Genomic DNA, 27,819 nt, shown 5'->3' with positions numbered 1-27,819 from the left:
GACGCTGGGCTTACTGGGGGAAGTTGTACAGCTTCCTTAACGTCTTTGACAAATGTTCCAATTAGGCAGCATTCTGCCTTGATGTTGTCGGATATTCTCTTCCCCAAAACAAACAGGCCCCTCACTGACGGGGTTTTTTTCTTCATGAAACTTTCGTAAAGACGGAGAGAGATATCAAAGGTGATCATTTTTGCCTAGCAACCACTCGACGTGACGATATGACACCCGGCCTTGATCCTGGGACTGCCGATGACCTGCCTGGAAGGTTTCCGCAAACATTAAGCCACGTTCATAATGCTGGATCCCCATCAATCCCTGCGGACCATCAAAATCACCATATCCTTCTTGGGCATCAAAAACCGCTGACCATTGCAGGTCGGGCATGTCGATATGAATCGGAGCGGTGGGGCGAGTCTGAAATCCCAGCTCCCCATTCCAGGTCATATTCTGAATTGCCAAGAGGGTGCCATTCGTAATGATCAAATAGTCCCAGTCAGCGTTCGATATCAGAACTCGGTTCGTCGCCTCAATGAGCCGGGGCAAGACATGCTCGGTCGGATTTGGAGAGTCGTCGTATGCTTGCTCAGGGCCGGGACTGGTGCCCACAAACACACTCTCGGTACTGCAGAGCTCCCACTTGGTATCCTCGGGGACATGAAGAGCCCGCTTGACGTCCGTTCGATTGAAATAGGTCGTGTGAGTGGGCTCATATGCAAGGTCCGTGGGGAACCCTAGAACATCCCATAATAGCGGGCACATTTGATTGATATGGTAGGGGCTCCAGCATGGATTTGGATTATAGGCCTCGTCATAGATCATGTTGTATATATCGCAAGTGGAATAGTTCATATATTTTGGGGGCTGTACCCCAGAAGCTGGATAAGTCAGATATTCGTCAAAATACTCCTTGTAGCCACATTGCTCAAACGTGCTTTCGAGATGCTTCATGAATGATTGATTGAAGTTGAACAGCTCAGCATGCTGCTGCACAAAGGGATACGCCGGGAGCTCGGCTTGGATGTAATCCCATTGGCCGATACACGCATCATACATCAGAGCCCCTATATCATGAATGAGAAATGGGAACCAATGGGAAAGGTCTTTGTAGAACGTAAATTGGGGACTGACCGCTCAGATCAAAATGCTCTGTATCATTCCGATCCAGCATGGCAGCGGAAATATACGGCACATATCGACCCGCATAACTCTCACCACTCATGAAAATTCGGAAGTTCTTAATCTCGTACAATTCCTCAAATCCTTCGAGGAAGTCAACGAAAGAAACGGCAATTTCCTCCTCCGTAGTCGCAGTCGGGATGCCCGTCGAGAACCCGGTTCCAACCGGTTGGTCGACCCTAACCAGCCCGAGCAGTCAGAATATGGTGATTTTGACTAGGAAGTTGCAGATGCCTTTGAATCACTTACCATAACATATTGGTCAGGTTCACCCAAGAGTGCTGATTGATCACGGGCTCGTAAGTACCGGGCAGCCAGGTAAAGCGGCCATTTTCCTGCAGAAATCCCTGCATTGAACTACATCCTGGTCCGCCACTCAGCCAGATTGTGAGATCATCGGATGGCTCTCCAATTTTCGGTTGGAAGATATAAAACAAAGAATTATTTCCACCGATGGGGATGAATCCTGAATACATCTCGCCCAGTGCAAAACGCACGTTTGGAAGGCTCTCGACCAGATGGGCTATATCACCATTGGCATTTGGTCAGTCAAGATTAAGGCATTTAATAGAACGAAAGGATGGGTCGCATACGCTTGGTTTTGTTGGTTAGAAACCGGTAGTCAGATGTGTTGAGATGCTCTGACGCTGGAACATGACGAGCGTAATGAGTGGAAGGACCTCGACTCAGACTTGCTCGACCTAATCGACTTGCTTCCCCGCCATCGATCAGCAGTAGGGCCGCCAGAACCCCGGTAAGACATTCTTTGAACATCCTAGGGGCTTCTGTGTGCAGGCGAAGTTGCACTTGTGGAATGTAACGGGATGATCACCGTGCCAGAGTCGGCGAGAGCTGGGTCTTATACTCTCTCGCCTCGGCATGATCTCTAGGCCCTCGTTTGCTCAGGATCCGCAACTAGTGGATACTAATCATTCTCTCACCGGATAGCGCTGCTAAGGGGGAGATATTAAAGGGGAGATATTCGAAGCATTCCGTCATTGTGCTATTAGGATGGGTCAGCCCGGTAAACCCCCTAATGAAGCCCGAAAGTAGGAAGTGGAGCGATCGGTGGGGGGAGTTAAGGGTGCGATCGAAAAAGGAAAATCGGATCGCACAGCCATGGATCTTGCTATAACCAACACTGGAGACCGTGCTCCACGCGAGAACTTTTGTCGGATTTCGAGATCGGTTAGCATTTGGACTTTCCAAGGTCGTTTTCTCTTGGTTTTCCCTGCACTTTTTTTTTAAAGTTGGGTGGAGATCGCTTTCGAGTTTCTGTGGTTCCCATGATACATCGCGCCCCTATGTATTGGATTGCAGAATAATCCCCACCACACGATTGGTCATAGACCTGTGGGGAATGGTGTCCTAGCGTCCACTCGTACCGTATACATCGTCTCCAGGCTAAGACACTATTGTTCCCCTTGCCGGAAGTTTTAGTGAAGATCTTTTTCTCCCCCATCGAGATCTTGGGTTGAAATTGACGCGAACTCTGATCTACCAGGCGTTTCCGATATATCTGTGAAGCTACAGTTCCTTGGGTTGTGTAAAATTTGGTCCAAAAATCGCCAATCAAACTTAGCGATAACTACTCCTCCAATCACGCCGCGGGGACTTCTTTCTGTACAGGTTCAAGGAGCTGCTGGAGGAAATTGGGAGTGATGGGAAAAAGACCTTCCTTCGCCAACAGCAAACCATCCATTCCTCCGTCTCACGGCTCCGAGGACGAAATCACAGGTCCAATCAAAGACACAGTGGAGCTGGTGAACAAGTGGATGCTAATTTTAAAGTTATGCAACATAATTCACTGGAAGGCTACAGTCATTTCTTTGCTTTGGGCCCGGGTTAGTGCTAGCCTGGCCTTGGATGACTCGGACACTCCATGACGCGGAGGAAGCGGTCCTCCTCGGCAAGAGCTTTGATCGTGTAGGGGACCATTGCGGGCAACTCATCGAAGACTCGGTATTTGATGACTATGAGATAGACATTCAGACCCAAATGCTTTGCGCATTGGGCTGAGCTATGGACCATGGCGAAATTGGCTTTGTGATTGACTCATTGGGTGGGGTCGAACAAATTTACTATTCGGGTAATAATGAGAAATAGATATGAATTGCCTCTGACGCTGGCACAAAGGCCAGTACGTATGCAAAACGGAATGCTATCTCATTGCGTTCTGCCTGCTGTTTGGTAAGTCGTATTTGGCCCTTTTCCTTAGCCCTCAGCCTGGTCATAAGAATTAGACTTATGCTTAGGCTCAAACTTGAAGTCCTTATGAGCAGGACCAAGGAACATCTCGCTATAACGCAGTGGGTTAGAACAAATCCGCGACACAAGAGATGATCAAGAAAGAAAAAGAAAAAATAAAGGAGAGAGGGATAACTTACGAAATCTTGATCCAATCCTTGTAGTTGTCACTGCCCAAGAGAGTCTCCATTTCATTGCGACCACGCCAGGCAGGAGGTCGGTCGTTAATATGGGGCGGAAGGTACTCCAGTAGTCCGATGGGAACATAGCGATGGGCAAAGCTCAGCCACTCCAGCATGAATCGTCGGGTTGTACCGACACCGTGCTCATCAGATCCCCAAGCCTCCAGACCGTACTTGGCAAACTTCTCGATATAGGCAAGACGCTCCGATGCAGATTTGTCAAGATATTGTCCCGTCTGGATTTCCTCGAACAGCCATGGCTTAATCAGGGCACCACGGCCCACCATGACCGAATCCACTCCAGCATTTTTAACGTGGTTATCATAGTCGGCATGCGAGTAGCAGTCACCGTTTCCGAGGAAGTAGGTTTTTCCACCATTCGGCTGGAAGCGGGCATCAGGCTCACGGATAGTGTCGGTGGCGACGTCTGTCTTTTCATTCATACGCTTGATTAAGGCTGCGCAATCAGCGATATAGCTCCAATCTGCCTCTTTGGTGTATCGTTGTTGTCTGCTTCGTCCATGGAGAGTGATGGCCGCGACACCTGGAGGACCCACACCAAGGAGACTAGATTCGTAGCCACCCAGAATAAGGCGCTCAGTGAGCTTCAGCGCAGTGGGGTAGTTATCTCTGACACCCATGCGGATCTTCACCGTAATGGGAATCTCCTGGGAGACCATATTCATACCGCGAATGATTTTCTCCAGTTTGGAGTGGTGATCGAGCAGAGCAGATCCAGCTCCATCTCGGAAGACAAGGTCAATTGGGCATCCACAGTTTAAGTCGATCACACGCAAGTGGGGAGTGAACTTCGAAAGAACCTCGGTAGCTTTCACGGCCTGCCAGGGTTTGTTGGCAGCGATCTGTGCTCCAAATTTGAAATCTTTGGAATTATCGTAGCCTTGGACCACGTTGTCCCCTTTCGTGATAGCCGGTGGAAGCATTTCCGACTCGTGCGCCTTCATCAAAGTCCATTCCGACTTTGCGCCTTGAATGAGCGGCATACTCATGGCCATTTCAGAGTAGGTGAATTGGGCTCCCAGATCTGTGCAAAGTCGTCGGAAAGGCATATTCCCCTGTGTCGTCAAAGGTGCCAGAGTAGGAGTCTCAGGTCCGAAGTAAATGCGACGCTTCTCAGATGGCAAGAAAGGCGGTTCGGTAAACTGTGCCCGCTGCTCTTCTTTCTCCTCTTTGACATTGTCCGCATCGGACTTTTCAGTTTCGCCGTTGGTCACTACAGGATCTTCAACCGCGCTCTTTTCAGTATCCTCGTCCGCCTTCTTCTTTCCACTGTGCAGGTATTGTTCTAATTCCTGACCAGACTTGTGGAGCCAATCATTGACGGCATTGGCACGAATGGTGACTTCTTTTTTCCGCGCCAGAGCAATTTTATTCTCGTTGGCAATGATATTGACAAGTCCGTCGTCCGTCGCAAATGGGACGCGCGGTTTGGCCTTGGCCATCCGTTCCTCATCTTCTAAAAGAACAAGCTCCTTCTTGCCATCTGCCGTCTCTCTCTCCTGCGAGTGCGATCCAACCAGCCGGCACTTCCATCCTGAATAACACTTGCCCAGGGCCTCGTACACAGGGCACATCCCATTCAAGGTTGTAAGATCCTCGCGCTTGTGTTCTTTCAGGTAGAGACGCAAGTCGTGCTCAAATCGGCATTTCTCGTTAAACTGGCACTGTCCTGGTGAGAACTCCGGACTGAACATTCTTGAACCACAGAGGCCTTTGGCGTCTTTGGAACTGCCGAAACTTCGGTTAGTGTTTTGGCCAGTGTTCTTCTTCTTTTTGTTCTTCTTGTTGTCTCTGCTGTCGCCCTCGCGTTCGGCATGAGAAGCAGCTTCGGCAGCATCATCGGGGTCGATCTCGGGTTCGATAGGCTTGGGCTTGGGCTTAGTTTGAATCCGGTATCTTTGCAAGAACTCGTCAGTCTGCTGTCACTTGACAAGTTGACATTCGCTGAAAGTGACATACTCTGCCTTGATCGGTGCAATTCCCCTGTCACGTGCATCGCGCACTTGGTCGGAGTCCGAGGTCCCTCCTAGTCGCGCTTTCTTCGCGGGGGGCTCATCACTGCCGGAGGGAACGTCGCGGTTCCGCATGGTAGCGTCCGCCTCTGGAGCGGAATTGTTGGCTTCCTCGGGCTTCCGGTCGATCAAATCCAGGCTGGACATTATGGGCAGCTGATGGATTTCAGTCTGGCAAATTATCGCGTGGTTCCAGCACGATTTTGGGAATTCTGCACGAAAAAAAAGTTTAGCGGAGCACTCCGATCTATCAAAAATTCCGAGCCGCGGACTGGCGGGATTTGCACTGTTTGCGCAAGTCTTGATATGATTGGTCAGAATCATCTCCCCGGTTGGGCTTATTGGTGCCTTAGATCTCGGGTATCCAACCATGCGGTGCATGCTAGCTAAATAACCAAGTTGGGTATGTACATGAACAACATTTCCCACATCAAAACTCCGGGCTTGAGAAAAATCGTATCTTCGCTGATTACCCACGACTGAGTAATGAGTCATCTTGTCGGCATAATCAGTATGTTAATGTGTGTGGCCGTAGGCCTATATAAGTATACTCGAGGATTACTCCAGCACTACTCCATTGACATATTCGTCGCAAATCCTGACGATAAAGGATGATGAATGTGTCATGGGTTAGTAGTGAATCACCACCGAGAGGACTGTGGTGCGTGAAAATAACGATCTTGCAATTGATTTCCTCATTTGCAACGAGTACAACCTGGCCATTCAGCCACTTGATATCGGCCTCATGAGCCATAGTGTGGTCCTCGACAGTCCACTCATCAATATGATAAAAGTCGTTCAATCCGAAACTGACACTCTTGCGTTGTTTTTTGGGACGCCTTGGAGCATAGCGTACATCCGAAGAATGTCACATTAACGTCAAGGTCAAATCGTGTTTGACCTAAGAAGACAAAGTTGCCGAGATGATCAGTTTGGAAATGCCGCTGCTTGAGAGAGGTGAATAATCATGAATTTTCTCCCTTGTTTGGTTCCTAGTAAGATAAGAGGGTTCATGATTCCCCGGGATCATGAATACGGTTTTTCAAACTTCGCAGCTGACGCTCAATGAACGGGAAGAATCCATCATCATTGATGATGCCTATATCCCCGAAAAGCGCCAAGAATTGGATGCTGGGTGGGGTCTAAAATATATCGTACGAAACAGGTTTCTCTAGATGTAGGTTCGACCCAATTTGCACGTTGGCCATTGGAGCAGGGTGTAGAGTACGGAGACTGCCAAGAACCGGTTACATGTAAAGTGGCGGTGTGGCGGTGTAACGAGTTTGTCTGTGGCGGTGCATGGACCCTCACCCCGTTATCTAAGCGCCCAGACTGGGGATTCATAAGAGGGCCCCTCCCCTGAGCTTGGCTGGCGCCTGGGGTTTTCTTCTCTTAAGATCGCGTTCTGATATTAGTTTGATCTTTCAAGGTCCGGTCTTCACATATTTTCATTCTATCCGTTTGCTCAGTGACACGAGTGACGACGTCATCTGCTTATCCGCGTTATCGCGCGCTGGCGGGACCCAAAGTATCACTACTTCCAAGGTTGTGACCAGTCAAGCCACCGTCATGGCCGGCGTTCATGATCCTCGATTGCTATATAGCATCACAAATATTCGGGCCTTTCACATCCAAGATGGGGAGGAGCAGGAGCTGACCCCATCTGGGCCGCAAACTCTTTCACTACTCATGGTCCCCACCACTACTTCACCATCAATGCCACCCTACGCAACCAGTGCGGGCACCGAAACTCCTGAAGAGGATTTTTATCTACACCTCTGCCTTCCCCCAGAACTGGATCTTGCTTTACCTGCGAGCACTCAGATTTACCACCAAATGCCCGATAGTTATTTGATCCCCCGCTGGGATCTGGCCCCGGGCACCTTTATTCGAATCCAGTTCCCGGGGATTGGGTCTGGTCCGGACAAAGTGACTCAGGACGACATCGATACCTTCGAAACCATACTCGCCCAATGCACCGCATTCCTGGAACGGACTACTGCTCCTTCCCAGAAGTCAAGTGGCAAGTCGCATGGCCATCCCGCCTACAATCCCGCTGATTACGCGCCTGGTGAGGGATATATCTCCTCTGACGGCCAGCAGAATGCACATGGCAAAATCGTGCTTGTTGATGAGGAAGATGGGAGCGTAGTGGGAGAATTGGGCGACGCGTATGATGTGGTTGAAGAACCCGATGTCAAACCGGGATCCAAGAGTGAGTGGAACCGCCGCCCCATCCACAGAAACCAACTAATATGGTCCCTCTTCCACAGGACCGGTCAATATTGAGCTCCCTAGTGAGGGTGAAGGCAACCGAGTCAGTATTAGCAATGTCTCTGAAGAGTACTTGGCTATGTCTCGGCACCCCGCGTACAAGAACTCGACCATTGTGCAGACCTCGGCAACCGCATCTCGTCTGATTGTCGCGACTTCCACGTCTCTCGCCAATGCTATTACTAGCGGCGCCGAGAGCTTCACTAAGAAGACAAAACCAAATCAAAAGCCCTTGACGTTCTCCGATGCCACACATGCGCGCATCCGCAAGGTCGGCAGCTTGTCCACTGGCGCCGCCGACCTTTCCGCTCGTACATTAGGGCAAGTCGAACGAGTTGCACAGAACGTCGGCGCATCACTGTCGCGCAAAGACAACAAGCCCAGGAGCTTGGACAAGTCCCGGCCCCCAACGGACTACAAGCCTGGCGTGCTCAACAAGTCCCTGATCGCCTTCAACACGCTAGCCGACGGAATCCAGGAAGGCGCGCGGAATATTCTCCTCACTGGCAGCTCCGCGACTGGCGCGATGATCGGTCACAAGTATGGCACGGAGGCCGGCGACGTGGCAAACAGTCTGACCGGTGGGGTGAAGAATGTAGGCCTGGTTTACATTGATGCCACCGGAGTAAGTCGGCGAGCTCTCTTGAAATCCGTTGCCAAGGGTATGGTCGTGGGACGGATGCGCGATGGGAAGCAGGTGGTGGTGGGTGGTGGCGATGGCGGCGAGCTTTCTCCCGATCCTCATGCTGCCGAGGCTGGGCCATCAACCAACCCCACCCCGCCGCCCGCTTATGGCGCGTCGGGGACCACGTCGCTCGGCGGCACGCCCATGAGCATGTCCGGGGGTAAGCGGTAAAACGAACCTATGATCTTACGACCTGACGCTTAGCATGGGATTACATGTGGGAATTTGATTTGGTATTTTATTCTGATCTTTTGCGGGGGTGATCAATACCTTGATACTGTACAGAGTAGATGGTTTGAATAGCGGCTAATCATCAGTTTTCATGCCATAATAATGTCGCCTCCACGGGAAGAGTAGCCCAAGCTTTCGGCCGGGACGTGGTCGGCGATTTTGTCCTCCATTTCAACATATTATTCCAGTGGCCGTGCGTTAAGTCGATGATTTCTCCTAGACCGCCTTGGACTTCTTCATTGGGGAGGTCGATTGGATAAGAGACGGGACCAGCCCAATTGCCAACGCATCACCCGCTTGACAGTTGGCCCCGCAGAGCCAATGAGCTATGTGAGGGGGTCAACGGTGGGTTTGAGATGACACTCCACGTATGTACCATACACTCCGTACCCACGGATATTGTACATTCTCATTCCAATTCTCACCGAAACGGTACCCCTCTCTGTGGAGTGTCGGATACCGATATGGCGCTACGCTGCCGTGTGGATGCAGTGGAGTGTGTAATATAGAACTAGCGCGCGGACCTCCCGAAATCCAGGCACAAGCCAATTCCTCGTAACGCCCGAGTATGGTGTATTCTACGTACGTGCCGAATGCATATGGAAGTTCCCACGGTTCGGTGATCTCCTGAATCTGGTCCCAAACCCTGGGTCAACTGGGGGAATGATCCACGGTTGACTTCATGATCCATTGAACGAATCCAGCAAAGGGATTGGTGTGAATGGCAAAACATCCAACCGGAACTGGATGGTTTCTATACAAGGTTTTTTTTGTACATACATATATAGACATATACTGTACTGTACACTCGGGACCTACAGCTTAGGATATAGATCAACATGGACTTCAGACGAAACCGACAATTGGACCGGAAACGTCCTGCATAGCATTTGTCGATCATGCTAGGTTAGCTTCCTGAGCATTTAGATCGAATCAATGAATCGGAGCACCTTGGGTTTTGGGGCGTAATGAAGATCGTCGCCAGCTAGCGAGCGAACCCACTTTTCAGCAATTCGAAACAACCGGTTATCGCCCCTTGTTTTTCCATCTTGAGATGAAACGGGAATTTTCGACAAAGCTATGACCCTTTCCTTTCGATTCCAGGGTTTTTTGTGTTTTTGTTTTCTTTTTTACTGTTTGTTGTTGCCCCAGTCCTCGGGCCTCTATTCTAATCATAGGTATAAAGGAACAGATACATAGAGAATAACCACCGTAGGCAAGGGGGCCGTGTTATCTATTATCTCCATATAGGATTCTACGAGGGCATGCTACTGATCATGTTGTGCCTCGCAGAAAAGCGAAATAATTGGAGGTATATCTTGATTAGACGCAGCGGGTTGGAATATCGAGACTATAAAGATTGGAATTACGAGCAGTGTATACGAGTGGAAAGGGTAGAACATCGTCATCCAAAAAGACGTGTCGCCATGACCCGCTTTTTGCTTTCCCTATCCAAATCTCACTTCTCTCCCTTTAACCTCCTCGACTCTGTACTCGTTTTTCTGTTTCTTTTGTTCGCTCTTCTGTTTCTTTTCCGGGGGTTGAATTTCTGTTATCCTCTTTCACCACACTGCAGCCCCTTTTTTTTCCCTCGACAGGGACCGGTGTTTCCCGCTAAACCCCAACCTCCCCTCGCGCCCCCTGTCTGCCCTGGATTCGACCATGTTCAGCATCCAACATTGAACTTGTCGAAGTCTTGGGAAATTCAATCGCATCTGAGACATTTGACTGGTTTCTATCCCCCAGTTTTCTTGGACAACGTGCGACTTGCCCCGGATCGGAAAGAGGGGACTTCAAACTGCTGTGCAGGTATCAATATTCCCTTTTCCTTCTGTCGAATTTCACGCGTCTTTTCATCACTTGGGTTCGATCGCGTCGTGTCCTTGCCCTCGGGTACTCTGAATCGTCATTGCTTCTTGTTCCTCGGGCGCGACCCGGGCGTGACATTCCTTCCTTTGCCCCCCCCCCCCCCATTCCTCCCATCGAAGCTTCTGTCGAAAAGCCCTATCCTGGATAAAGTTGTACATTCTTCTTGATTGCCGATCGGAATTGCGTGTGGAGATTGAGTTGCTGACGCGCATGTCCCACCATTACAGCTTGTAAGGCTGAAGGTCGACACTCAGCGAGTGCGACCGATCGCCCCAATCAACCACCCCCCGACATCCTTACCAATCACCCTCCGGAGGGTGTGGTGCTTCGGGTGCATTAATTGTGTTCCATTGACTTCGGTCGCCCAGAAAATTAGCCCCAGAGGCTATCTGGGGTCATAAAGCAGAAAGTCGCGAGCTTTTGCGCTTTCTGACCAGAAGGTACGTCGGACGCACCGGCGCCAACACGTCCCCGCCTGCTACCCAAAGATGTTCTTACAGCGCCCAATTTGCTGATCGCGTTTCACAGCCATAATTCAGGCTGGTCCGGATCAACGTCTATCGGCTATGAGCACCTCCCATCAGCCGGCCCTGCCAATTTCTGCCCATGTGCCAGCTACAACCCACGCACCGTCTCCAGTCCAGAAGAATGCGCGCCAGTACCCCGACATGTTAGGCAATCCTCCAGTTCCTCCACCGCGGACCTCCTCCAATCGTCACAGCCCCAATGGAACAAGAGAGAAGGACAGCTCGCGGGGGAAAAACCGTGCTGATCGCAAAGAGAATCGCGATCGCGATCGTGACCGCAATGGAAAAAGTCGATCTCGACGGGATCCCACTGAGCCAACCCGGGATTCGGTACGATCCAAAGGAGCTCCGGTCGTACCGCCCGCAGGATTGAGCATGGAGGAGGGCTCAAGTCTGGTGAAAGAGCCCAGTACAGTGATAAACGCGGTCATGGTGAGCGATCCCGCCGTAGACCACGAACGAGAGCAGGTGCGACAGGCGGGTGCATCACCGGCTGCCCCCGCGGACACGGACTTACCCATTGGGCACGATGGCTCTGAAGATGGAGGTCGTGGGCCTAGGAGCCGCCATGACTACGATAATGGAAACACCATCAAGCGCAAGGAAACCACCTTTGGCTCATATATACTGGGCCAGACCCTCGGCGAGGGAGAGTTCGGCAAGGTCAAGTTGGGTTGGAAGAGAGATGGCAGCATCCAAGTCGCGATCAAACTTATTCGCAGGGATACCCTCGGTACCAATCCCACTCGCCTGCCGAAGATCTACCGGGAGATCTCGATCTTGCGCGACCTAGCTCATCCAAACATCGTCCGCCTCCATGAAATGGTCGAAACAGACCGACACATCGGAATCATCATGGAGTACGCGTCTGGGGGAGAATTGTTCGACTACATCCTGAACCATCGTTACCTGAAGGACAACTCTGCCCGCCGATTATTCGCACAGCTAGTATCGGGTGTTGGTTATTTACACAAGAAGGGCATTGTGCATCGTGATCTTAAGTTGGAGAATCTACTGTTGGATCGGAATCGTAACATCATTATCACGGATTTCGGGTTTGCCAACACCTTTAACCCGATCGATCAATTGGAGGAGGAAATTGAATACAACCTGACCAACAAGGAATATGTGAAGCGAAAGCGCCTCGACAGACTAGGACCTGATGGATTGCGCCGCGGAGATCTTATGCAGACTAGCTGCGGAAGCCCATGCTATGCTGCCCCAGAGCTCGTGGTGAGCGATTCACTCTATACCGGCCGAAAGGTCGATGTGTGGAGCTGTGGTGTGATTCTGGTAGGTTTGGCATGATCTTCTCCCGCTTGACCCGATCTAACCTGTGTCTTCTTAGTATGCCATGTTGGCCGGTTACCTCCCATTTGATGACGACCCAGCAAATCCCGACGGTGACAATATCAACCTCCTCTACAAATACATCGTCACCACTCCTCTCACCTTCCCTGAATACGTGACCCCCCACGCTCGTGATCTCTTGCGGCGGATTCTGGTCCCCGACCCCCGCAAGCGAGCGGATCTGTTCGAAGTCGCTCGTCACAGCTGGCTTAGCGAATACGCTCACGTTGTTTCGCATATCACAAGTAGTACAACCAATGTGGCGGACATTGCCAATACCACCGTCCCAGCTGAATCACAAAATGAGCCTCCGCCACTTGCCCGCAGTGCCTCTGTGCGCGAACCTCCCAAGACCAGCCAAGGTAATATTCCGGCTGTCGGTGGTCTGAGCCATCATGCTGGAGATGTCTCCCAGGAATCCCCGAGTGATAAATCCAAGACTTCCCGGGATGCGAAGCGGAGGACAGTGCAGGTTGAATATGTGGCTCCCCAGTCCCAAACGGCAAGAGGTGAATACCAGGCTGAGGCTTCCGGGTCGCGCAGCGGAGGACCAGCTCAAACTGAGGTTCCGGCTACGCAGAACACTGTTAAGCCAGCACCCAAGCCCGTTGGAAAACCACCGATCAACTATGACAAGCCACTGCCCACTCACTTTCCTCGGTCAACATCGGATTACCCTGTGGCCACTGCAACGCACACCACAGCTCTGGTTCCGGCCCCGACACTATCATCTGCGCGTCCCCAAACAGGGGGCTCCATGGCATCCTTCAACACCGGTCGACTACCTTCTCGCGGACAACCGGTGGCGCCTATGGTTACTGCAACCAATACCGAAGGCCGTCTGGCACAACCCAAGAGCAGGCAATTTGCATTCCCCCAGAATCCCGCACAGTCATCCAGCACATCGATTGGTCGTCCCAGCACCCAGCAGTTACCATCTGCATTTAATCCAACCCCGCGACAAGACCCGCCGGCCAAGGGCCACAAGCGATCTAACACCGTGTCAAGCATCGGCGAAAGGTTGTTTGGGCGCTCGGCTTCTCTCATGGGTGGTAGCCGTAACTCCCAAAACACAGCTTCTCGGACACGGCCCAGTAAACGATACCCTCCGACCAGTATGAAGGAAGCGGTTCCTCGCGATGACGCTCGGGGTTCAATGGATTCTCGCCGATCCATGCAGAACTCGCATATCCGCAAGGCGAGCGAGGCGGGAGAGGGTCGCCCCCGTCGCTTTTCTCTTCTGCCGGCTTCTTTCTCTTTCCGAACCTTCTCATCTGCTCGAGCCCAGACCCCTGAGGATACAACTCAGAGCCCATACCCCGTGGATCCTCGCAGTCAACAACGTCCAGCCACCGGACCGTTACCCAGTCGCCCTCGTGCGACCAGTTATGGCACACAAGAGGCGATGGGAGTGGTAAGTGAGGGCCCTAGTGACGAGGTTCATGACGAGTCAAAACCAAGCGAATCAGAACCTCTCAGTTACGAAGCTCAGATTGACCAGCAATTCGCTGAGCTCGGGAATCGATTTGACCAGACTCAGGATTCCTTCGGCAACGTCTCTTCGGAGCACGTGTACGAAAATCCCGATGACCAGTATTCTGGAACCAATTATACGTACGGGTCCTCCAAGCCTAACTACTATGATGATTACAACAGCACCTATGACAGCTTGCCGCGGCAGTCAATGCAGGCTGGTCGGTCTGGGCGGGGCCCAGGTGTTCTTCAGAAGAATAACCGCAAGTTTGCTGATGCCTATGAGTACGAGCGGGATCTTTCCCACCATTCCGGCAGCTCTGGTGCGGCTCGGAAGGTCATGGACTTTTTTCGGCGTCGAGCCAAGTCTCGTGCTGGGGAGGGTCAATAATGATGGCCCTGTGTTTTGTTTGGCTTCGGGTTCTCCGAGTGTCTTCATTTCCCTTTCTCTCCAAAAAGAGCAGTGAGGTTGTTTGGGAAACCATGTGATACCCTGCTTTTGTTCCCCTTTATTGTATGTGCATGGAGCGAAATTCTTCTTCATCCACCGGGTGTTTGATCAATTGTCTAGCATGTTCTTTTCCTTTGTCAGAATACATTTTCCTTTTCTTTTTCTCCCTTTCCCCTTAATGTCTTTTGCTCTTGTCTCTTTTTTCGAGTGATTCACCTTTCATTCTCCTGTCATTATTATCTCTGGCTGTAAAGTGGACCTTACCAATATTTTTTGTTCAGAGTATTCTATTTTCTGGTTCTTAGCTTCCGTCACATCACCGATCTGATCAAATACCTCTGCGCTCCCTGCCTTCTAATCCGATTTCCTGTTTTACACAGGTGGTCATCTTGGATGGTAATTGAATTGTGATAAAGGTCCCTATCTTTCCCCCTATACTTCTCGGTGGTTTTGGGTTTGGGCTGTAAATAACCTTTTCTGCGGTGTGGAGACTTTGGATATTTTGGCAACTTGGGTACTAGGCCACTTGGTGTCAACCTGCAATCTGGGCATATAATGCGATCAATTCAACTGAATGTGGCAGTCAAATTCAACTTCTAAGCTTCTGATCCAAAATTTTATATACGCTCCGAGGTTACAAGTCCAGAAGGCAAACTCGAGTGCATTTGAGATTCACCATATATTCAGATATACAGTAATAGCAATCAGACGCCTATTAACTTAAGTACATAATGACTAGATCTGCGTTCAAATCCTGAGCTTAGGCCTGTATCATATTTAGACTTGGTTTAATAAACGATTGCTCCGTGATCGTAGAAAATGAGAATGCAAAAAGAAATGGAGCAGCGGCGAATCGAACGCCGGACCTTTCGCATGCAAAGCGAACATTATACCACTAAACCACAACCCCATCAGTTGATAGTATGCTTCCCCTTTTGAACTATCTTCAAGGATCCAAAGCAGTCTGCACTGAGGATCCTTCCTGGTTGTTTAGTTCTGCTTCTTGGAAGTGCCTATTTGATTTTAGTCAATTTTCTTTTAGATGGTTTCCCTAGACTAAATCTTGAGTATAACGAGATGTATTTTAAAAAAAAAAAAAATTAGTATTTAGTGATATATTCAGAAAACCGATAAAAAAGAGTCAAGTGTCAGGCATAAATTGTAACAAGGGAAAAGCATCAGTCCCATAAAGGACATTGATGAATGTATCTGGTAATGCGCGCTGTAATGATGTGTTCAAATAAAGTGGATCCCCCAACCAAATGGGGTTATGGTGTAGTGGTATCACATTCGCTTTGCATGCGAAAGGTCTGGCGTTCGATCCGCCATTGCTCCATTCTATTTTGCTTCTTTCTTTTTATTTTATTTTATTTTTTTTTTTTCAGCTAATTTCATTATGTTATTCCAGAAACCACTTGATAAGTTGATACCTCCAGGGCCTATTGTCCCTTCTATTTTCAAGGTTGCGAACTTGACATTTCCCCGCACCGTTCGGATGGATCCGTCGAATCTGCCGACTCGGGGTTTCCACCACATTAACACGTTTATCATGTAACGAATCTTGGAATTTCAATGCATCTCCAATAACTCATGTGAAAGATGGGCCCCAAGATTATACAGCTCCCGACAGGGCCTATCAAAGTATTACGCCTTGAGAATACTCTTATCCACGCGCGGGGTATTCCCTACGCCAAAGCCTCGCGATTTCAAGTCCCGCAACCCACCGGCACCTGGTCCGATGTCCTTGATTGTACAACCCGTGCGCCAATATGCCCTCAATTACCATCCCGATTGGAAGCCGTGATGGGCCCACTTACGGAAGGCCATGGCATGGATGAAGACTGCCTGCACTTATCTATAACTGCACCGCAAGATGCGACCCAGGCTCCAGTCATGGTCTGGCTACATGGTGGCGCATATATTTCTGGGTCTGGGGACCTAGACTGCTACCAGGGAATTGATCTTGCACAACGCGGAATTGTTTGCGTGAATATCACATATCGTCTAGGTGTTTTCGGGTATCTTCATTTGGATGGCATTGCACCCGCCAACCTGGGGTTATTGGATCAAAGCGCAGCGTTGCAGTGGATCCAAGGGAATATTGCGACATTTGGCGGAGATTCGCAGAACGTCACTCTTGTTGGGCAATCTGCCGGTGCAGATTCAATTATTTGTTTGATGGCTGCAAAGAATACAGCTGGCCTGTTCCATCGTGCTATACTACTCAGTCCGCCACTGCGAGAATTGAAGGAACGGACAGCTACCGGACCACTGGTTACAACAATGGCAGAAAAGCTATTTACAAAAGACCCCAGAGCAATGTCAGTGGACGAGTTACTTGTAGTTCAAAAGAAATTGTTGATGGATCCTGTGCAAAAGCAGGTCATGCTGTTTGCACCAATGCTTGGATTTGATCCTTTACCAAAGGAACAGGGCTTTGACCAGAGAATCAACGAAGTGGCCCGAAACATTCCAATTCTTATTGGATGGACCGCTCATGACGGTCGCCCATTTTCTAGTATGGTGGGCCCACAGAGTCTACTTCAACTCCCCCTGGTTGGACCGTATGTGGAGGCCCTGATGACTTGGTATATCACTCAAAGCTACTTCAAGTGGCCATCACTCCGTTTTCATGAACAGACATTACGCGCAGGCGGCATATCAACAAGTTACTCATTTGAATGGGCTGCTGATGACAACGCCTTGGGCGCGTGTCATTGCATCGATATCCCTTTTGTGCTCGGGGCATGGGATGCCTGGAAGACTGCCCCGATGCTGATTGGAAAAAGTACCCAAGAGGATGTAGCTCGCTTGGGATCAGATCTCAAAGACCTGTGGGTGAGCTTTATGAATGGCAACCGACTGAAAAACGGCCATATTGCAATCTCTAAGACAATCAGATAGAAACTTGTTCTAAGTCAAAATGCAAGGAGCCAAAGATCTGATGGCGTATGGGGATATCATCATGATCATAAGTCGTGGAGATAAGAAATATCTATCCGAAACAGAACATTCATAGGCTGCCACCCAGGGGTATGCATTCAAAGATCTCTCGCCAAGTCTTGCTGTTTGTGTCAAAGTGATTCCTTGAAAAGCGTAGAAAGAGCTGATCTGGACCACACCCAAACTTGGCAACTTCTCCAAGAGCAACCCCCGGAGGACACCACTCTTTGGGTCTGAAAATGCAATAATAATGGATCCGGGCTTCTTCTGGAACCTGGATGTCTTGTGGGTCGGCCACATTGACCATCGGTAGTGAACCTGGGAGTCCACCTGGATTGCCATTCTCAATGCGCTCAGCGACCGTAGCATTCACCGATTTGAAGACCGGGGTATAACTCTCTTCCATTGTCATAAAGCTTGCTGCCATAAGAGTACTTGGCGCACACTTAAAAAATCCTTGCAATGGAGGGGCCTGTCGTAATAATTGCAAGGCTCTGCGTCGCAAGCTCGAGTGACGGCATTTGAGGGCTGTCAAGAACAGTGGGACACCAACTCCAGACTCGAATGTAAATGGTGGCTGGGAGCCGTCTGGCCTTCTCGAGACGTTGAGAATCAAAGTAGCCTGCTCGACAATTGCCGCAAAATCCACAAGGTGCGCGTCAAACACTGTTTCCAGCGATGTCAAACAACCAGTCAGGGTGATCGATGCAGCGGCACAGTATATGGGTAGCAAAGGGTCGGGTTCAACGGCGGTGGTAGGGCCACAGTGATTTCGGCAAAAATCCGTGTAAATTTCATTCCATTCGAGAAGCCGAGTTTGAAGCGCTTGTTTTCTCGCAATCATGCTGGCGGTATCCACAGAGTTTGCACCGACTGCCCTTAGATGCATGACTGCCTCGCGTTCAAAAATCATGACTTCCGCAGCGAGAACTACCATGGTAGACCTGGCATGCTCAACGGATGAAAAGCCCAAGCCGATATTATTGTCCATCAAGGAAAAGATTTCACTGGGCTGCGTCCCCGAAATAGTGAGAGACATTGTGCCCAATCGTAAAAACAGAGGTATAATGGTGTGCTCCAGAAGAGCCTCCTTGCTCAAAGGCGCTTTGCCATGATTGCGCTGAGTTCGAAGATCACCAATCAAGGTAACACCTTGACCGAATAGCTGCAAGGCTTCTTCCATACGCCCCTGGATAGTTTCCACGCAGATGAACAACACGCAGCTAATAAGGGCCGTATATTGATCTACACTGCCACGACTGATCTGTGAATGAACAGTGGATATTGATCGTGAGTACCATGTCAAGGCCTCTTGTTGGATCTGATTTAACCCATGTGAGGCCTTGCGACGGTTCCTCAAAAGAGTAAAGTCCAAACACTGGTTCGGATGTTCGAATAAGGCGCTAATCGCTATCATGCCATCCCACACCGCAGGCTCACTGCGACAAATCTGTGGAATGACTTTGGTCCAGAAGTCCACTTTCAAGCCACCCGCTAGGTGCCGAGCGGCATGCTGGAAGTAATATTCAAAGGCACGACGCTCCCGCGCGCCCGCATTTGGCGACAGTGATAGGGGCCGGTGAAAACCTGGGGTAGGCGGCGTAGAAGGGTCTAAGGAAGAGACTCGATCTCTCTTGTATTCACATCTCCGTCCTGTGCTGGAACAGCGGAGACACGTTGGCTTCTCCTCGCCACATTTGACGCGTCGGATCCTGGCCGATAGTTAGCCCGCGCTTCACACTGAATGATCGACTTGCTTGCAGGTTGTGCATCCCAATCGAGATTTGGGAGCTCCTAGACGGCGGTAGGTCAGGAAGTCAATGGTCATGTTGGGGTGGGAAGTTTGGAAGGTTCCGAGGTGCCTGAAATGAGGGGCGCAACCCGCGTCCTTGCCTACCATATTTTGCGATTGACTATGAGTTCGGCAATTTCTGGCGCCTTTTGGTGTGTCGTGTTATATTCAGTTGGAACGAATATCCTGCCTGACTATGTTAATTCACCAGACATGAAGACAAGCATTCCCAGAAGCTACCTGGTCGGCTTGATACCTGAGGCAATAATGCATCCCGTCTAGATTACACTGCTTTCATTTCTTTGTCTGCTTGAAACCCCTCTATACATACCTCTCTCTCACACTCTCTCTTTTCCTTCCTCTTTCCCATCCTTCAACTCCAGACATCCCTTTTTCTCTCCATCTGTTCAACTCGCATCTCCGCCCAAATATGGAACCCAAATCGCACCTTCTCGGGAACTTGACTGTGTCTTCAATTTTGAGGTATCAACTCCGACGATATCCATTCAGCAGATAGACCAACATAACGGCGACTCTCAGCCACAAATTAATCACACCCCAACTCCTAAGATGTCGCCTGTACCGCAGACCCCCAATTTTAACGACATGCCTGGAGTCCCTTGCTCGTCTGCTCCCTTTGATTTCACTTACGTGCCTCGAACAAGCCATAGTGACGGTTGGTTGCATCTCCAACCCAGCCAGGTCTGTTGTCGTATGGTCGACGAAACCAGCGCGACTGAATTCAACGATAAATAGAGACATTTGTCTCGGACAATCCACCGGTTGTATGGGCTCCATGCCGCAGGCCGAGCTTGCTAAGTGCTTGACGTTTGGAGCGTCACCACCCGGAACATCCCCTTGAGACAGCTGTTACTTTTCGTGTCCTGTCGATGATGAGGACCTGACCGTGGAATTGGACACCGAGATCCGGAGTCTGTTGGGTCTGTGCAATTTCCTGTACTTTGTGCCGCTCATCAAGCGGGATCTGGAATGGCACCCGAATAGCTCACAGGAATACTCTTTACGGCATCTTCTCTTCCAAATTTGTCCGAGGGGCCACCTGAATGTGTGGAGTCGCTCCACGGCATTCTCCGGGGAAGTCGATTGTGATTCCTTTTCTTTCAAAATTTCGTTTTTGAATTACCACCGAGCCGAATACCTGCAGATCATGGTTTCTCACTGACGATGTTAGCTTTATGTCCGTGCTATCTTGTCTTAAAATCATCTAAGAAACATGTCATCAATTGGTGTGATCCTGACCGAACATTGAACTAGATCCACGGAGTAGTAACCCCAACTCTAGGCGTTCTGCTCACATACCTCAGCTTCGCTTAGTATAAAACCGAACTACAGCACGACTTGGGTGGCAAGGGGGGAATGATTGGCTCTCTTCCAATTGCCGACCATTTTACAAAGAAGTCATTTGCAACTTACAGAGACGGTATCTGCCTTAGCGTCAGACGCTAACTGACTAGCTTCGGAGACGCGTCGGCCATCCGTGCAGCAGAGATAACTCCAGTCTTTTGATTGGACAAGGTTGTCCAATCATGCCCATTCAGCCAAAATGCTTATGTCCGAACACCCCTGTGTGATCCCGGGGCACTTGAAAAGACAAGCTTTAGTGGGTCATGTAGGATAACCACTACCACTTCGCCCGGTAAAGTCCGCTTCCACCTGCATTATCGGGGAAGATTGCGTGACAACAAGGAATTGCCATTAGCCACTGATAAGACTTGCGATCCAAGCGCTTGATCCATGGTGGCGTTGGGCTTTTCTTGGGGTCATCTTAGCGGTGATGGTCTACTACCTATAAGATGTCGCTTGCTCCCCTGCCGAGCGAATTGTTTTTGTTTTGGGCATATTGTCGTCATGCCAGATTTGAAAGTCAGCCCTCGTCCTCAAGGCGAGGTCTCCTCTCCGCAGGAGCCCTTGGCTCCTTGTACGGTCGACGAGAAAAAGGTCTCCGTGGACATCAGCGCCGACCCTTCAGTGGACGTGGTGGACGAAGGAGAAGAGGTGGACATTCATCATCCAGCCAACCAGGATGACATTCTCACACAGACACTCCACGTTCAAGATGATCCTACGTTGAACTGTTTCACATTCCGCACCTGGTTTCTGGGTATTTTACTCACCATTCAACGCTCGAAATCCGAACCGGCTTGCTGACTCACTGACCATAGGTATTGGTCTAGCGGTGTTTGGCGGTACCATCTCCTCCATCTACTACTTTAAGCCGCAAACCGTTGCGGTATCCACCGTTTTCGTTGCCGTCCTCGCATATCTCCTCGGCGAGGGTCTGTCAATGATTATCCCAAGAAAAGGATGGATTGGGAAATGGTTCAATCCTCAGCCTTTCAACGTCAAAGAGCATCTGGCTATCATTATCATGGCAAATTCAGCCAGTACTGCTGCGCTTGGTATCGAACTTTTGGCGGTAGAGCGACTCTACTACGATGCGAAGCTAAATGGTGCGCTGTCGATCTTCCTTTTATTCTCGTCCCAAATGCTGGGTTATGGCTTTGGCGGATTGATGCGCAAAACACTTGTCTACCCGAAGACCATGATGTGGCCTCAGAACCTTCCCGTGAATAACATGCTGGAAACGTTATATCGCCCTCGCTCCGTGACTCGGAAACCTCTCAAGGTATTCGGGATTGTCTTTACTCTTGTCTTTTGCTGGGAGATCATTCCAGAGTGGATTATGCCCATTCTCACAGGAGTGAGCATTTTTTGTCTGGCCAACCAGAAGAGCGCTGTCTTTACCAACGTTTTTGGTGGTGCCAGTGGAAACGAAGGAATGGGCCTTTTTTCCCTCTGCTTGGACTGGGATTACATCTCTGGGGGTTACTCTCCACTCTACTACCCAGTCGATAGTCTGATCAGCCAAGGAGTGGGCGTGATCTTATGCATTGTGGTGTTTTCTGGTGTTTACTACGGTAACATCTGGAACGCACAGAACTTCCCATTCCTTTCCCAGGTTCTTTTCAGTGAGAATGCGACCATGGAAAACCAACTCCAATGGAATCAGACTCTAGTCATTGGCTCCGACAATCGCATTAGTCAGGACGCGTTGGCCACGGTGGGATTACCGTGGTTTGCGGCCACATACGTTATCAATATTCTGACGTCCAATATGTGCATCTCCGCTGGTATCATGCATATGCTTCTCTGGCACTGGCCAGAAATGAAGACGGTCCTGGGTATCTTCCGTTGGCAAAATCTCGCACAGAAATTCAATCCCAAAAACTGGAACCCGACCTTCTGGCGGGACGAGGCAAAGCCTGATCCCGAGCAGGAAAACTATGATCCTCACTACAAGCTGATGATGGCCTACAAGGCGGTTCCTGATTGGTGGTACCTTTGTGTACTAGCACTTTCCGTCGTTGTGGCGCTGATATGTCTCTACAAGGGAGATTCAACATTGCCATGGTGGGGATTCCTAGTGTCGTGCTTAGTTGCATGGCTGTTTTTGCTGGTTTTTGGAGCCATGCAGGCGACAACCGGGATTGCCTTTATCATCCAGCCGATTGTACAATTGATCGGAGGATATATCCAACCCGGCAACCCTGTTGCTAATATGTATTTCACGCTTTATGTGAGTATTATACCCAGAGTTCTCATGCGCTTGCAAGCTAATTTCAAATTTAGGGCTACAACTCCGTAGTTCAAGGTTCGCTGTTGTGTCAAGACCTTAAGCTCGCTCAATACGGTCACTTGGCCCCTCGTGTCACTTTCACCATGCAAATGATCGGCACTTTCATTGGTGCTATTTTCAACTATATCATGATGAACAGCATTGTTACCAATCAGCGAGAGATCCTTCTGTCGGTCGAAGGTACCAACATTTGGTCTGGTCAACAGCCCCAGCAGTACAATACCTTGGTATGTAATTTCCAAGGCCGGGTCTTCCATTTTGACTAACCACTGCTGCAGTCCGTCGCATGGGGAGGTCTAGCCCACGAGTTGTTCTCTGTCGGTTCGCGCTACCAGTGGTGCAGCATCATCATTCTTGTTGGCTTTATAACGCCACTTCCTTTCTACTTCCTCCACAAACGATTCCCGTCGCTCGGTCTGAACAATATTAACACATCAGTGATGATCTATTATATTTCCTACCTTTGCGTGGGCATTAATTCGTCCATCATGTCGTTCTTTATCATCGGATTTGGATCGCAGTGGTACTTGAGACGCTACTACCCAAACATCTTTATCAAATACAACTATCTGGTCTCGGCCGCGCTGGATGGCGGTACTTCGATCATTATCTTTATCTTGTCATTTGCAATTTTTGGAGCGGCCGGAAAATCGGTTTCCTTCCCAACTTACTGGGGAAATAATGAAAACGGGAACTATGATCTGTGTTTGTATACTGATTAGGGAGGTCTAGGTCAATTGGTGGAATGAAAGATTGGTCAATCATCATTATTATAGCCACGAAGTATCGGATATATACGCTAGCAGTTTCATTCAGAACTAGACTAAGCATGCCGGTATCCTATCAATCAAGTATGTATTTAAGATTTCCTATCCGAAATAAATTCAAGTATCTATCATAGTGCATATCGGAAGTTCTTGGACTCTATATCCGTCATATCCTTGAATCCATCCAAAATCGCCTGAGAGCCGTGGTCATCCGGTACTTCACTGGTAGCCAAAGTGGCGTCCCTCTGGGAATTTGCCCATCGCATTCCCACATATGCCACTGCAGACAGCACAAATATCCCCGCATAGCAGACCAAGAGCCCTGTCAAGGCAGAGATGTAACGCGGGGCCTCACGAGCAAAGAAGATATTTGCTCCTGCCACATTTCCACCAGCATAAACCGTGAACCATATGCCGTTAGCGAAAGCTCTCTTGGTGTGACCAGCGACGTTTGTAGATAGGAGATTCCAGCATACAATAACTGGAGCTCCAACCACATACTGCAGCCAAGCACAACCGACAAGAGTCCAGCGGTGATCAAGGCTTGTGAAGCGAATCCCCAACAAACCGCCGAATGGGATCAGACACACGACGGCGAGCACAATGCAGCGTGAATTGGGCACAAAGGTCGCAACTAACCCGCAGACCGGAACTATAAGCGCCTCAATGGCACCGAGTGGCAACTGGAGAATTGTCGCATAAATCCCGCTGAATCCGAAGCCTTCAATGAGAGAGGACGCAAAATTGGATACGCCGCCGTTGATGACACCACAAGCAATGCCGATTCCAGCACAGCAGAGCACCTTGATGTCATACAAACATTCCAATACTTGCCTTGGTTTGATTTCCCGCGTCTTCACTCCAATCATGTTCTCCGCTACCCGCCGCACAGCCACAAGGCGCTGGCGATGGGTCAAGAACCTCGCCGAGCTGGGCGAGTCGGGCATCAGCCACAGGAACACGGCACCGCTAACAAAATTCAGAAGCCCGATCGTTAAAAAAATGAGCTTCCAGCTTTGAAGAGCGCCATCGTGCGTATGACCGAGACCGAAACCCAACAGTGCTCCGACCATCGTTGCCATACCGTTGGCGCTCAGCCAGATGGCCATACGGAGAGGCTGCTCAGAACGTTTGTAGAACATCGATGTCAATACCATCACTGATTTCCATATATCAGCAAGCTGACGAATGTATAACTCGAGTTGTGTTCCCACATACTACATGGACTGACTCCGGCTTCTGCCATTCCCAGCAGAAACCTGAGCACCAGGATTCCGGCATAATTGGTCGCTCCGATGTGCGCAATGACAATGACACTCCACAGCAAGAGCATGCAGCCCATATACTTCGCAACGGGAAGTTTCTGGAGCAAAAGGTTCGATGGAATAGCCCAGAAGAGATATCCAAAATTAAAGATGGCGGCGACCCAAGAGTATCGCTGACCCTCGAGCCCCAGATCCGCCTTCAAGGTATATGCCGACGCATAGTTAAGAGACAGCTTATCTATGGAAAGTCGTCAGTCTCGTATTCAGGAAAGTGGCAGGTGGTCCATACCCAGGAATTGAATCACATAGGTGACATAAAGCTGGAGGCTGGTTAGTCCGCGATTGCAAGATGCAAACACATACGCACAATGGGCATCAGTCTCCAATCGATGATCCGCAGAACCCTTGCTCCTTCTTGCTCCACTTCTTCTGCCGTCAATTGCTCGGCCTCCACATACAAACCGGCTCCGATGTCGCGCACTTGACCGAGTGCAACGTCTGGGTCTTTGGCTTTCTCCGTCGGATCCACCTTCCCCACTTGGTGCTTCAGATCTGGATTCATCGTGGACGTGAGACTTCAAATGGATTCAAATGAAGGTTTTCATGTCTTTCACGAATCAGAATCAGAACATGCTCAATTTATAACCTCGAGAATATCCCTGGAAAGAGGGGGTTATCGTCGCCAAGATGATAACAAGGTCATTGTTGAGAGATACGCGGACTCTCTCCGCTTGGAATGAGTCCCCCACTTGTGATCGACTAATCAGTGTACTCAGCGGACTCGAGTCCGCTGAGTGCACCATATAATCTCAATAGTTCAACCTGTGTGAGACACACTATCACATTCTACACAAAATGACAACAGGTCGCGGAGATTTCACTCTGCTTGATGCAAGCATTTCCAAGCTTCAAGATGCCCTCTCGTCAGGATCACTCACCAGCGTGGACTTGGTCTTCCGCTACCTGCGTCGCATTAGCGTCTATGACGCCAATGGACCCAACCTCAGTGCTATCCCCATTCTCAACCCATCTGTTTTCGAAGAGTCAGCTGCTTCGGATGCGCACCGGGCATCAGGACTTCCTCCTCGGCCACTAGAGGGAATCCCCTTTCTAGTCAAAGACAACATCAAAGTGAAAGGCATGGTAGTCGCTAATGGCTCCCCAGCATTCGAACATCTGATCGCGAACGAGGATGCCGCTTGTGTACAGCTTCTCCGTGGTGCCGGTGCTGTTCTACTCGGCAGGACCAACATGCCTGCCATGGCATACGGTGGGATGCAGCGCGGAATCTGGGGGCGCGCTGAGAGTCCTTACAATAAGGAATACTTGGCCGCAGCATATGCTTCTGGTTCATCGAATGGGTCGGCGGTGGCCACAAGCTCCAATTTCTGTGCTTTTTCTCTGGGGACCGAAACTGTCTCATCGGGTCGTTCACCTGCGTCCAATAATGCCATTGTTGCTTATACGCCTTCCAAGGGGCTCCTCCCACTCCGCGGCGTCTTTCCTCTTTACCCAACCTGCGACGTTTTAGTGCCGCACACTAAGACAGTGGCTGATCTTTTTTATGTCCTCGATGTTTTGGCCAGTTCTGACCCGAATCCAGTGGGAGACTTTTACAATGAGCAGAAAATTGTGTCTCTGCCTTCGGTGACAACAATTCGACCCGAGTCCTTCTCCATTCTACAGGACAAGTCCTCACTACAAGGAAAACGGATCGGTGTCCCGTCGATGTATATCGGAGGTGACGACTCTTCTACTTTACCTGTTAGCAAAGTCCACACCCGAGCCTCAATCATCAAATTATGGCAAGAAGCCCGGCATGCTCTCGAAGCATGTGGTGCCGAAGTTATCGAAACGGATTTTCCTCTCGTGAGATCCTATGAGAAAAACGCATCCACGGGCCAACTTGTCACCGTTGCAAATCTTCCAGAGGGATGGGCAGCTAAGGAACGATGCGAAGTTGTATCACACGCGTGGGACGATTTCCTAGTAGCAAACAGGCAAAAGGGACTCGAGTCCTTGACTAGTGTGGATCCCGCTACCATCTTCCCCCTCGCACCAGGCTCTTTACTCGGTACACCTGAGGCCGCAAACAAACCACGCTGGGGTGAGATTGTCGAGTATCCGCAGAACAAACCACCTTCTATCTTCGAAATTCCTGGGATGCATCAAGCGGTTCAGGCATTGGAAACCGCTCGAAAAGAAACATTCGAGACGTGGATGGATGATTTGAATCTCGATGCAGTTGTCTTCCCGGCTATCGCGGATATCGGTGCTGCAAATGCCGACGTGGACGAGGAAGCTTCTCGATATGCATGGAGCAATGGCATCAAGTACTCCAATGGGAATCGGCCCATACGTCATCTTGGCATACCAACTATCTCTATTCCCATGGGGGTGATGGAGGATATAAACATGCCTGTAAGTCTTACTTTTGCTGGGAGAGCATACGAAGATACCAATCTCCTGCGATATGGGTTTGCATTTGAAATGGCGACGAAATCCCGCATTCAACCGCCTCTTGTGCCCGCCCTTGACTCCGATCGCATTCTAGCTAGCGATTCTACTCCAAATAATGCCTCCCAGGGTCTGAAGATTATGGTAGAGACACAGACAAAAGAAATTCGTGATTCAGAGGTCGTTGTTCAGATCGAAGGATCTGTGAATAGCGCCACAGTGACAAGCATGCTAGGTTATATCAATGGTCAGCCATGCAATGTCACCGTGAAAGGCAGTCAATGGTCCCTGATGATAACGTACCCAGTCTCCGAGCGAGATGGCCACTGGGAAAATTGGACCAGTCCCGCACTGAAGCAGACTATTGTCCTTATTAGAGCGCATGACGATGCTGGGTCTACAGCCGGGAAGCTGATTCTCCTGTGAAATATACAAAGTT

General features: G+C 49.9%; 9 protein-coding genes across 9 annotated transcripts; 5 read left to right on the top strand and 4 right to left on the bottom strand.

Moving 5' to 3' along the window:
- Positions 1-174: 174 nt before the first annotated feature.
- On the bottom strand, positions 175-1,950 carry N7484_002497 (uncharacterized protein; the record flags this gene model as incomplete). Its single annotated transcript, XM_057112917.1, has 4 exons — positions 175-1,061; positions 1,129-1,355; positions 1,426-1,699; positions 1,770-1,950. 4 exons carry the CDS (start codon positions 1,948-1,950, stop codon positions 175-177), a joined length of 1,569 nt encoding a protein of 522 aa, XP_056977654.1.
- A 1,440-nt stretch (positions 1,951-3,390) lies between these two features.
- dus3 (tRNA dihydrouridine synthase DUS3) lies at positions 3,391-5,785 on the bottom strand (the record flags this gene model as incomplete). Its single annotated transcript, XM_057112916.1, has 3 exons — positions 3,391-3,475; positions 3,564-5,522; positions 5,586-5,785. The coding sequence occupies 3 exons, from the start codon at positions 5,783-5,785 to the stop codon at positions 3,391-3,393; spliced, it is 2,244 nt and encodes a 747-aa protein (XP_056977653.1).
- A 1,422-nt stretch (positions 5,786-7,207) lies between these two features.
- N7484_002495 (senescence-associated domain-containing protein) lies at positions 7,208-8,768 on the top strand (the record flags this gene model as incomplete). The annotated part of the gene is made up of 2 exons (XM_057112915.1): positions 7,208-7,853; positions 7,912-8,768. The coding sequence occupies 2 exons, from the start codon at positions 7,208-7,210 to the stop codon at positions 8,766-8,768; spliced, it is 1,503 nt and encodes a 500-aa protein (XP_056977652.1).
- A 2,459-nt stretch (positions 8,769-11,227) lies between these two features.
- Positions 11,228-14,438, top strand: N7484_002494 (putative serine/threonine protein kinase (Kin4); the record flags this gene model as incomplete). The annotated part of the gene is made up of 2 exons (XM_057112914.1): positions 11,228-12,517; positions 12,573-14,438. Coding segments are annotated over 2 exons (3,156 nt in total), but the record flags the coding sequence as incomplete, so codon positions are not given.
- A 1,659-nt stretch (positions 14,439-16,097) lies between these two features.
- N7484_002493 (uncharacterized protein) lies at positions 16,098-17,402 on the top strand (the record flags this gene model as incomplete). Its single annotated transcript, XM_057112913.1, has 1 exon — positions 16,098-17,402. One exon carries the CDS (start codon positions 16,098-16,100, stop codon positions 17,400-17,402), a length of 1,305 nt encoding a protein of 434 aa, XP_056977650.1.
- A 109-nt stretch (positions 17,403-17,511) lies between these two features.
- Positions 17,512-19,269, bottom strand: N7484_002492 (Zn(II)2Cys6 transcription factor domain-containing protein; the record flags this gene model as incomplete). The annotated part of the gene is made up of 2 exons (XM_057112912.1): positions 17,512-19,153; positions 19,181-19,269. 2 exons carry the CDS (start codon positions 19,267-19,269, stop codon positions 17,512-17,514), a joined length of 1,731 nt encoding a protein of 576 aa, XP_056977649.1.
- A 1,833-nt stretch (positions 19,270-21,102) lies between these two features.
- Positions 21,103-23,613, top strand: N7484_002491 (OPT family oligopeptide transporter; the record flags this gene model as incomplete). Its single annotated transcript, XM_057112911.1, has 4 exons — positions 21,103-21,355; positions 21,417-22,831; positions 22,885-23,118; positions 23,170-23,613. 4 exons carry the CDS (start codon positions 21,103-21,105, stop codon positions 23,611-23,613), a joined length of 2,346 nt encoding a protein of 781 aa, XP_056977648.1.
- A 173-nt stretch (positions 23,614-23,786) lies between these two features.
- On the bottom strand, positions 23,787-25,485 carry N7484_002490 (putative MFS allantoate transporter; the record flags this gene model as incomplete). Its single annotated transcript, XM_057112910.1, has 4 exons — positions 23,787-24,817; positions 24,877-25,161; positions 25,213-25,243; positions 25,291-25,485. The coding sequence occupies 4 exons, from the start codon at positions 25,483-25,485 to the stop codon at positions 23,787-23,789; spliced, it is 1,542 nt and encodes a 513-aa protein (XP_056977647.1).
- Positions 25,486-25,778: 293 nt separating this feature from the next.
- Positions 25,779-27,806, top strand: N7484_002489 (amidase family protein; the record flags this gene model as incomplete). The annotated part of the gene is made up of 1 exon (XM_057112909.1): positions 25,779-27,806. The coding sequence occupies one exon, from the start codon at positions 25,779-25,781 to the stop codon at positions 27,804-27,806; it is 2,028 nt and encodes a 675-aa protein (XP_056977646.1).
- Between the last annotated feature and the right edge of the window lie 13 nt (positions 27,807-27,819).

Source organism: Penicillium longicatenatum (genome assembly GCF_028827895.1).
Source record: "Penicillium longicatenatum strain IBT 33135 chromosome Unknown contig_1_segment0_segment0, whole genome shotgun sequence".
Classification (NCBI taxonomy): Eukaryota; Fungi; Ascomycota; class Eurotiomycetes; order Eurotiales; family Aspergillaceae; genus Penicillium; species Penicillium longicatenatum.
This window is presented reverse-complemented; position numbering and strand designations above follow the sequence as displayed.